This window comes from Xenopus laevis, chromosome 7L, assembly GCF_017654675.1.
Source record: "Xenopus laevis strain J_2021 chromosome 7L, Xenopus_laevis_v10.1, whole genome shotgun sequence".
Lineage (NCBI taxonomy): Eukaryota > Metazoa > Chordata > Amphibia > Anura > Pipidae > Xenopus > Xenopus laevis.
The window spans coordinates 95177192-95187671 of NC_054383.1; the positions used below are offsets into that span (position 1 = coordinate 95177192).

The 10480-nt window shown below is 37.7% G+C and overlaps 1 protein-coding gene across 1 annotated transcript; it reads right to left on the bottom strand.

Moving 5' to 3' along the window:
• Window positions 1-272: 272 nt before the first annotated feature.
• LOC108696542 (transmembrane protein 26) lies at window positions 273-6538 on the bottom strand. The gene is made up of 3 exons (XM_018226008.2): window positions 6147-6538; window positions 4336-4462; window positions 273-881 (listed from the first exon to the last, which is right to left on the bottom strand). The coding sequence occupies exons 1-3, from the start codon at window positions 6341-6343 to the stop codon at window positions 333-335; spliced, it is 873 nt and encodes a 290-aa protein (XP_018081497.1). The 5' UTR covers window positions 6344-6538; the 3' UTR covers window positions 273-332.
• Window positions 6539-10480: the final 3942 nt, after the last annotated feature.

A 10480-nucleotide genomic window follows, 5' to 3' on the forward strand; every position in this document is an offset into this window, starting at 1 on the left:
TGCCCATGCACTGGCTACACAATTATATGGTGAGTTGAGAGGGGGATATAGGGAGGACAGTGACTCTAGGAAGCGCAGAATGGAAAGTAAAAGTAATTGCCTGCCCCACCTCTATGCCTAAGGCATAAAGGAGGGGCAATCAATATATGATTGATAGTTGAGAGTTTTAAACAAATAACCAGTATGGATGTTTAAAAAAAATAATTTGGGTTTCATGTTTAATTTTAAGAGGACTTTTGTTTATATCTGGGTGACAGGTCCCCTTTAAATTGCATATATTATTAGTGTACTGTGCTAAAAAACAGTACTGTATGTTGTGATAAAAAATATATTTATTTATTCTTACGAGACTTTTCAGAACACTGTATTACAATAATCCTATATATTTCTATTATCACCGTCAGAATGTTTTTACAGATGAAAAAGATCATCATTTCATTAAGCACTTGCTCTTTAATCATCACATAAAGGCGAAAAATAAGGAAGGGCCCATCCTGCATAACCATTGCTATTAACAGACTCCATACCTCACTTGTACAGCAAGTTGGGCCGCAGTTACCAGAAGACGTTTCATCATTATCTGTTGAATCTGAAGACTGGGTCTGAGTGAGCACTAAAGTGAACTGCAAGAGTGCCCAGCTAAAGATAGCTAGCCCTATGATGTTTACCATTCTGCAGGTTTCTACCTGTGGTTCCTTGATTAAATTTAAAATATCCAGTATGTCTGCTCCTAAGGCAATGTAGATAAGCAGTAACTGTGAAAGTTGGCTTCTGTCCATCTCCCCCTTGGGCATGATCCAGCGTCCCATAACTATAACTAATATCATGACCTGTTCCAGAGTTTTCAGCCAAGGCGTGTACTTGATGAAGGTTGCAGCATCCTAGAAAACCAAAGCACTGTTAGCATTTTCTACAGATTGCTTAATTCATCACTCTGAAGGACGAGAGTTCTGGCACAAATCACCTGTCGCCTGCTGATTATTATTTGTGTTTTCATTATTGCTGAATTAGGGTACGTGTGTGCAAGCAGGATTGAGATTTTTTTAATATTTCTTTTTATTTCAGTAAGGAAGTGGTCATAGTGCAAGCAAAATTGTTGAAGCATATTAACAAGAGCAAGTTTATGCATAACATCTTTTATGTTACAGTATAAGGGTTCCCTTTTCATGCATAAGAGGACTGTGGCGATCTCTAACTTCACTCTTTGATAAATATACCCCATAGTGTTCAATCAAACCGAATCATCATGACTATAAGTTTTAGTAACTGAATGTGACAAATTTCTTGTTCACAGCTGTTGTTTTTTTTTCTTAATTTAAACAGGCAAGCTAGGGTTCGGTTTTCTGTAGGAAAAATTATAAATTCAGTGCATCTGTAGTTTTGGATGGTGATATTTGGTAAGCTGTTTACAACTAGTGTGCTAGGGCACCATGTGGTAGTTAATTTTATATCAGTGGCCCACACAATGAAAGAAATTTGTTTTGGTAGAGAAATGTGCTCTTTTGTGTCCAATTGAAAGCACTACTATCCATTTCTTGAAATGCATATGAGTAGCACATGGGCCAAATAATTATATCTTATTTAAAGTTAGCCTTTAAGGTTGACTCATATGTGATCAGGCTTGTCAGTTGACTTAATAGTCCACTCTAAGCAATCACCCCCATCGCCAAAAAGAAGGCCCCACATACAGAGAATTGTGCTATTTTGGTCCACAAACAACCAAACTGCACTGTGTGGGCAACTCTGATTGGTAAGTAGCCTCCCCTTTCCATCTCTTTGCCAAGTACGGAGAAAATTTTGAATGTATAGTAGTGAATGTAGAATATGATCAATAAAAAACCAAAATTTTTTTGTTTAAATATACTTTAGGGAAAGAGAAAAGTCTGCCAAATTTAGCTTGATTAGATACAAAGTTGTATCCACCAAGCAATGGAAATAATTCATTTTCAAATTCTGTGTCATCAAAGTAAGCAAGAGAGTAGATAATAAAAGCCTTCTCTTCTGAATCAAGTGCTGCTGCACCATTTGATGTAGAGGGGGGCTCACTGATAGCTTCAAGGTTCTCACAGCGCCCTGTGTCAATACTGTAGGTGCACCACATTTGCGGCTACAGAATTGGGAAAATGTCACTCTCACAATAAACACTCGAAATTATGCCAACTGTATCGGAAAACCTTTAGAATAATTGCATCCCATGCACATCAAAGTGGGAGCGCAATTGAGCTCACCGTTGCTCTTTGCTAATTAGACTTGCGGTCTTACAAGACCCCATAAAGTGTTATTTCTATCCTAGCTGAACTTCTGGCTGCAACTAGTTGGAAAGTGCTACTCCTACTAATAATCAATACATCTGTTGTTCAATAAGATTAATATGCATTAACCTTTGATTTAAACATCACCCAGATATGACTGACACCTTGTTTTACTTGGCTGAAGGAACTCTACAAATTATTAGTAAAGATAAAGAAGACCTTTATAAGAATTATTCTTTATCTTTGCTTTATTTGGCTCGGCTGAAGTAAAACTGGTATCAGAATACTAAGGGGTTTAAGTTATCTATGGAGAGTTTGCACAAGCAACAATATAACAACTTCCATCAAGTAGTATTAAAGGAAACAGGCTAAGAATAACTAATCCATGCAAACAATAAGCTATCAAACTGTCCATCTGAAGATAAACAGAATTAGATGAACTCAAACTAACAGAGTGTATTAGAGAAAACAGTGTGACAGTCTTTATTGGAGTGGAAAAATGCATAATTCAGATGCATATACCCAATGTACAAACTCGTGATACCTGGACCTCAACTGCCTTTGTGCCCCTTGTGGTTACAAGGTCAGATACAATTGTATATTGCCACAACTACCAGGTCAAGTTTGCATTAAGTCTGTTTTTTTATTCTATGTGGTTGCTTGTGAATGATTTTGGAGTAAATCTGCATATCACATAAAGCATCTAGTCAAGCTAATGAGCACCACTGCATGCACCACTCAGAGGCTGTGAAGGAATAATCAGACACTGGAAAGTGGAAAACACCAGCATTTGCTAACCTACCGGTACAATCTGTTGCATGCAGAGGTGCTCATTAGCTTGGCTGCTCTGGGGTAATAATTCACTGGGTGGTACCTTACAAATTGGCAACCCCTCCAATTTGACTTTACTTGCCCTTACAACAATAATAATGGTACAGGAACCCTTATCTATTTAGCCTCTTAGTTGTCATAGAAATAGGAAATAGCCATGAAATAGGCCAAAAGTTTAGCAGCATGAGGGCCCACTGACACCTGGGCCCACCGGGGGTGTTTCCTGGTATCCCGGTGAACCAGTCCAACACTGACACCTTGTACTTAATGGTAACTAAGCTGCATTAAAGGGGTGATTCATCTTTAAGTTAACTTTAGTATGTTATAGAATGCCCTATCCAAAGCAACTTTTCAACTGGTAGTCATTTTGTATTTTATAGTTTTTAAATTATATGCCTTCTTCTTCTGACACTTTACAGATTTCAAATGGGGGTCACTGACCCCATCTAAAAATAAATTGTTATTGCTACTTTTTATTACTCATCTTTCTATTTAGGCCCTCTCCTATTCATATTCCAGTCTCTTTTTCAAATCAATGCATGGTTGCTAGGGTAATCTGGACTCTAAAAAACATTGCTGAAATTGCAAACTGGAGAACTGCTGAATAAAAAGCTAGGTATCTCAAAAACCACAAATAAAAAATGAAAAACAATGGCAAATTGTCTCAGGATATCACTCTTTACATCATAATAAAAGTTAATCTAAAGGCAAACAATCCCTTTAATCAATATTGGTGGCAAAACTATCCTATTTGGTTTATTAAATGTTTATATGATTATTAGCACACTAAGGCTGGTGGGGAGATTAGTCATCCAGTGACTAATCTCCTCTTCTTCGGGTGACTAATCTCCCCGAAATGCCTTCCCGCCGGCAAGAATGTAAATCGCCGGCAGGATGGCACACAGATCGCTTAGTTTTCTGAAGTTGCCGTACGAGGAAACGTGGAAAACCGAAGAGATCCAAGTGCCATCCTGCTGGCGATTCACATTCTAGCTGACGGGAAGATTAGTTGCCCGAAGAAGAGGAGATTTGTCGCTGGGGACTATTCTTCCTGAATAGCCAAGTGCTCCACTACCCTTAAACAGTGATTAATGCAAAATGTCAATCCTGCTGTAAAACCACACAAGTTGTGGTAATATAGACCTCACTGCTGATAATGAAACCACTTGATGTTGTTCCTGTTATTGTTTAAATTGAAAAGTTCTTCTTTTTATGAATTGAAATAATCTTTAGCACTTATAATGGAACATACCGTTGGCAACTGCTCAGTTGTCTGTGTTGAGTTACTCATTATGATTCTGTATTGCAGAAAGTCAAGTTCCAACAGAAATATAGATGGTATGGTTGCTGTCAAATATAGAAACACCATTGGAGAAAACCTAAACAGGACACAACGGGATGTCAGATATATCATCAAGTAATTAATTAAGCTAAAAGTAAGGCAGGATATTAAACTTAAACAACTTTGAAATGCAGTAAATGTCAATCATAACCTATTTATCTGTTTCTCGTTTACCTGTAAAATTAACACAAAGACTGCCAGCCTACCAGAGTGTTCTGGTTAGAGGAAACTTTATTTGGATGTGTGAATATGCATATCATAGGTGTTCTCATGAAATCTAGATACAGGCTCCTCCCCCATCTCTGCTTGCTGATAAACTCTGGATTATTTCTCCTTGTGATATGTTGTGCACCCAAAACCCTGTGTTTGGTGGGTTTAGGCCAATATTCTAGCATAGGGGTAGTTCACAGACCAAATTAGCCACAAGGCCTCACTTGTAACCATCTTTACCTCCCCAGCCCTCTCCCACTTTTCCATGAATTCCTCTCTAATGTCATTAGAGGGGTATGGTAAGCACAAGTTCTGAAGCCCCCCTTGGGCTGAGTTAGAGAATTTCCAACCCTTGCACAATGTCCCATAAACCCAGTGCCTGGCTATAAACTTAAAGTACATATAATCTCTTTCTGGGGATTGGTGATCTTATTTAAATACTGTAAACATCAAAACAAAATCTCAGCTATCATTAACACAACTAATCAGAATAATCACATAATAGCTTTTAATTATAATTACCTGGCAATTAAGGTGTTTTTGCCTATTATTTTTTTTAACTGAAAACTACCCAAATATTGGTGATTCCCCTTGTTTATGGAATTGATTGACAGTGCACTCCTATATTTCTCTCCAGTGCTCAGATTCTCACAGGGATATAATCCAATGTTGCAAACTTTGTAAGAATTAAAAAACAGCAGCACTATTCGGATTTCCCTGTTGCTTTAATTACTTCAATAGTGTGTTTTTTAACAAAAAATAAAAGGAATGGGGTTGTACTCTTTAAGGAAATCTGAATAATTACACTGTTTTTTTATCTTGCAAAGTTTCCTCCTTGTGTGTTGCCTTCAATTCTTGGAAGTTATTGTGGTTTGCACTGGGTTTAGCCCAATAATCCGATATTTTCAGGGTTTTTGGGCAAAACCCCCCAAAAAGTGAGCTATTCTGGAAAAAAGTCCAAAAAAACCCTCATACGATTAGTTTGTATCGCTCATTTTATCCTGATCTGATTTATTCAAGTTATTTTATTAATAAATAAGGCAAAATCGGGGAAGGGAGTTTGGTCGAGCTTTTGTTATTGAAATTATGAGATAAATTTGGATTTTAGTAAATAACCCCCTAAATGTTAAGATCTATAGTGGTTTATTTTCTCACAATAAATTGCTACTACATGGGTAGTGAGATGAGTAACTTCTGAATTTGTGGCCATTTGTTATTCATACAAATGGTTAGAGGACGACAAGGTGCTCCCCATGACTAAGCACCCTGAAGGGCGTGAAACGCGTAGGGTGGATGGAGATGAAGCTTTATTTTTAATTTTTCTACCAATAAATTTATCTTTTAACTGAGCATCTTTGGTCTTGTGGATCCGTTTGAGTGCCGGTCAGCCCTGCTTCTTTATCTTCATTTGTTATTCATACACAGCTGGTATGGGCAGAATCAAACTTACATTGCTTGTTCCTAGTAGTTATGTAAAACAGTTGTTTCCTCTAAATGACTGCGCTTCTTACCATTTCCATTCCCCTTTTTCAGTTGCAGCCAATGTCACTACCAGCTCCAAGCACAGAAGAAGAAGACCAATGAGTAGAATCCAGTAAAGTTTATCATTCTTCATTTCTACCACAATCCATACCAAAAGAGCCCCGTGTGCTGTGAACAAAATGCGGCTGATGATGGCCCATAGAATGATCTTTGGTGAAGTAATCATAGTGGTTATTTAATGGTTATTTAATGCCCTGTAGAAAAGACAGCAAAATGATACGTACCATTCTCTATTATTTTGGAAAGTAACAAGGTTACATTGCTTGTGAAAAAAACAAAACATATATTTACTCACACACACTTTACCTTGGAAATGTACTTAACTGCCTTTAACTCTGAAAACAATTTCTTACTATATAACAACCCATCATTCGCAATAATAATCCTTTAATGCAGTGATCCCCAACCAGTGGCTTGTGAGCAACAATGTAGTTCACCAACCCCTTGGATGTTGCTCCCAGTAGTCCCTGCCCCAAAGCAGGTGATTATTTTTGAATTCCTGGCTTGGAGGCAAGTTTTGGTTGTATAAAAACCAGATGTCCTTCCAAATAAAGCCTCCTGCAGGCTTCCACTCCACATTGGAGCTACAAAATAACCAATCACAGCCTTTATTTGGCATTGTCAGGGGCTATTTTTATGCTTGTGTTGCTCCCCAACTCATCTTACATTTGAATATGGTTCATGGGTAAAAAAGATTGGTTACTCCTGCTTTAATCAGGCCTGCATTTGTGGAAAGGCCAACTAGGCCTAGGCCTAGGGCAGCAGGATTTTAAGGGGGTGGCATGCTGCCCAGCCACACCCACATTGGTTCAAAAACACTGGGGATGCGCTGGAGATATAATCATTTTTTAAATTTCCCATGTGCCAATCCCCATTGATTTGCACAAATAAAGGGGGGGGCAGGGTGACGAACGGCAGTGGGCCTAGGGGCACCCACTATGTAAATCTGGCCTTGGCTTTAAAGGAATTGTTCAGTGTAAAAATAAAAACTGGGTAAATAGCTTGGCTGTGCAAAATAAAACATGTCAGTCAGAACACCACTTCCTGCTTTTCAGCTCTTGGTTTACACTGACTGGTTACCCTGGCTACCAGGCAGTAACCAATCAGAGACTTGAGGGGGGCCACATGGGTCATATCTGTTGTGTTTGAATCTGAGCTGAATGCTGAGGATCAATTGCAAACTCACTGAACAGAAATGTACCATGTGGCCCCCCTTCAAGTCGCTGACTAGTTCAGAGTTATAGAGCTGAAAAGCAGGAAGTTGGATTGTGGCTGTTTTATTAGACATCTGTTCACACCAGCCTTTATACATTACATTTTTGGCTAACTAACTATATTAGAAACATTTTTTATTTTGCACAGCCTATCTATTTACACAGTTTTTATTTTCACACTGAACTGTTCCTTTAATGCAAAAACATAAGTGATCCACAAGGAGAAAACACACTTATTACAACATATGGATGTTGCTGGGCTGAATTTCATTGAACTGATTTCAACATGTGCCATTTGAAAGAATTACTAGTGGGTCATTCTATATGGATTTTCAATACCATGATATTTTACAAGCTCTGGTAACCTTATTTTAATCCAATTTGCAGTATAAGGTTGTGGAAAGCTACAATATTGGTCTAAGGGTATACATGCATTGATCCTTCTGTATTATAAATCAGTACTTGTGACAGAGAAATCAAATTACAGTACAAATAACTGAGCTGAATGAAATCACAATACTGTTTTAATATAATAATCTTTGTTTGTGTTTTGTCCATTTTAAATAATACAGCATACTGGATCATTACCCAATGGGTGACTTGAAGCAGTAGATGGGGCAGCCTGAAGGACAATTAGGGTGAGATTTAAAGTGTATAATTACGCCAGGATTACTGCAGCATAAGTATCAGTTACAATATTGTTTGCATAGCAAGATCAGCTACCCTCAATACCTAGAATAATATCTGGTTAATTGGTACACTGATGTTTCTTTGTAAACTTGTTGCGAGCTAAGAGAGGCCAAGCCTAAAGTTTAGTTAGCATTTTATTTGCTACCCTGGGTACCCCTGAAACGATAGCAGAGTACCCAGGGTAGGATATATACACAACGTTCTAACTAAACCACCCTAGGAACACCAGTCCCTCTTAACTGCCTTCCAAGGCCCCCCCTCTCTTTCCCTGCACAGTGTATTAGTCAGAAAAATGCCCCTATTTAAAAACCTGAGCCTAAAATGCAGAGCAGCGCATTGAAGTTTCCTGTTGTCTTCCTCCCATTGGCATCTTCTTCGAGTCTCTTCGCCTACACAAAGCCTCAGGAGCATGCTCATTTGAAGCCGATTCCTGACTAGCCCCAGCTGCACATGCTCCTGCAGACTTAGCGTTGGCAAGGAGACCTGAAGAAGATGCGAATGGGAAGAAGATGGCTCCAGGGAGCTCCACTGCACTGCTCTGCATTTTAGGCTCAAGTTTTTAATCAGGGGCAACTTTCTGCCTAATACACTGTACGGGGAGGAAGAGTTGGGGAGCATAGAAGGGAGCTAAGGGGGACTAATGTTCCAAGGGGTTTTAGTTCTCCTTTAACAATGCTGCTAGGCTTTCAGTTTTCCTAGCAGTTGGTCAGTGGCTTTAATAGCAAATTAAAATATGAATTGAGGGAGGTCTAAATAGAAAGATACCTGAGTAAAATAGTAATACCAATTAAAATCAAGCTTTCTAGTTGCTAAGGTTAGAATCCTCAATACCTGACAGCATTCTAAATTCCAGACTAAAGCCACTGAAAGTCAAACAGTTGAAAACTGAAGTCTCATTGCAAACTATGTCATATTATATGATGTACTGTAATGTACTGCAGTTTTAGCTGTTGGAGAAGTTTGTAGTCCTCGTACAGGAAAATAGTCAGATGCTGTCTGTTCCTGTTCTAGACTTTTACTGCCCCATGCACACAATTGTATAGCTTATATTCATAGGGCAGCTGAAATAAGAAATTGTCTATAATACAGTATATGGGACAATAAACCCTAACACTTTCAATTATAAGGAGTCTTGAAGTCCCCCGATATTTTTACATTAAATATTTACACAGGTCATGGTGACTTCTATTATTCTATTTACTTTTTTCAGTAATATATGCATTGTTACTGATAAAACATGGTGGTAGCTTTGGACAATGTAATTACAATATTAATTAGTAAGAACAGTCTCTGTTTGAAGTTCCATGAACTGAATAAATTCAATTAGCCTGTGACCTCAAGTTTCCATATTTCTACATTTATCTTGATTAGTGCTGTTCCATATAACACATGACTGCTGTGACAACTAATAAAACGGAACAGTATTGTCACAATGCTTGGGTAACTACATTTTTAGCTCCCCCAAACTTTTTTCAAACGTATGATGAATAAGGGCTTTTTTTGCCCAGGCACAATCATTATGTACACTAATGGGCACAAAAACTTACACACAGTACAGATAATTCTTAAATTATTTAGTACATGCAACTTGGGGTGCATGATTCACCTTAGAAAAAAATATTTTGTGCCTGCTATTTTCACCTTGCCCTAAATAAGCCATACAGTCTATCTAGGTAAAGGATAAAATGACACAAATAAAATAAATCATAAAATTCAGCAACATGTGCACATATGTAAATCATTGCTGAGATTGCCATGTCATCTCAGATAAACAAAATATGCAAAAATATTTCTATATGTAATTTTAGCAAGTAATCAGTCTTGAATACATATAAAGTTTCTAATTTTTAGCTAATTCAACTAACCACATTCTAGTGAAATTGAAATGTTTATTTAAAACAAGAACGAATTCTTTATAAGACGAAGGGGCCCATTTACTTAGTTTGAGTGAAGGAATAGAGGAAAAAAAACGTCCAATTTCGAATGTTTTTTTTGGCTACTTTGACCATTGAATGGGCTTCTTCGACCTTTGACTACGACTTCGACTTCTAATCGAACGATTCAAACTAAAAATAGTTCAACTATTCGACAATTCGATAGTCGAAGTACTGTCTAGCGATCGTAGGAAATGCGCTAAATCCTTTGACTTCGATATTCGAAGTCGAAGGATTTAAACTCGGCAGTCGAATATCGAGGGTTAATTAACCCTCGATATTCGACCATAAGTAAATTTGTCCCTACAAGTTGACTATGAGATTGTTCTGCTTGCTTTTTTCATCATATTTTTCTTAAAATTCAAAGTAAAACTGGAAGTTATTTCAACCACTGTTTTTGTGTTGTAAGGGAAATATACTGTAGGAGAATATTTTATTAATGACACGACATTTTAATTTAGTCTT

What these genes read in the sequence shown, in the direction of transcription:
- LOC108696542 (XM_018226008.2), bottom strand. Translation starts at nt 6,343, where the DNA reads ATGATTACTTCACCAAAGATCATTCTATGGGCCATCATCAGCCGCATT. An exon ending in GAAAAAGGGGAATGGAAATG is followed by an intron (nt 4,463 to 6,146) that starts GTAAGAAGCGCA and finishes TGTCCTGTTTAG; the next exon opens with GTTTTCTCCAATGGTGTTTC. An exon ending in CAACTGAGCAGTTGCCAACG is followed by an intron (nt 882 to 4,335) that starts GTATGTTCCATT and finishes TTGGTTTTCTAG; the next exon opens with GATGCTGCAACCTTCATCAA.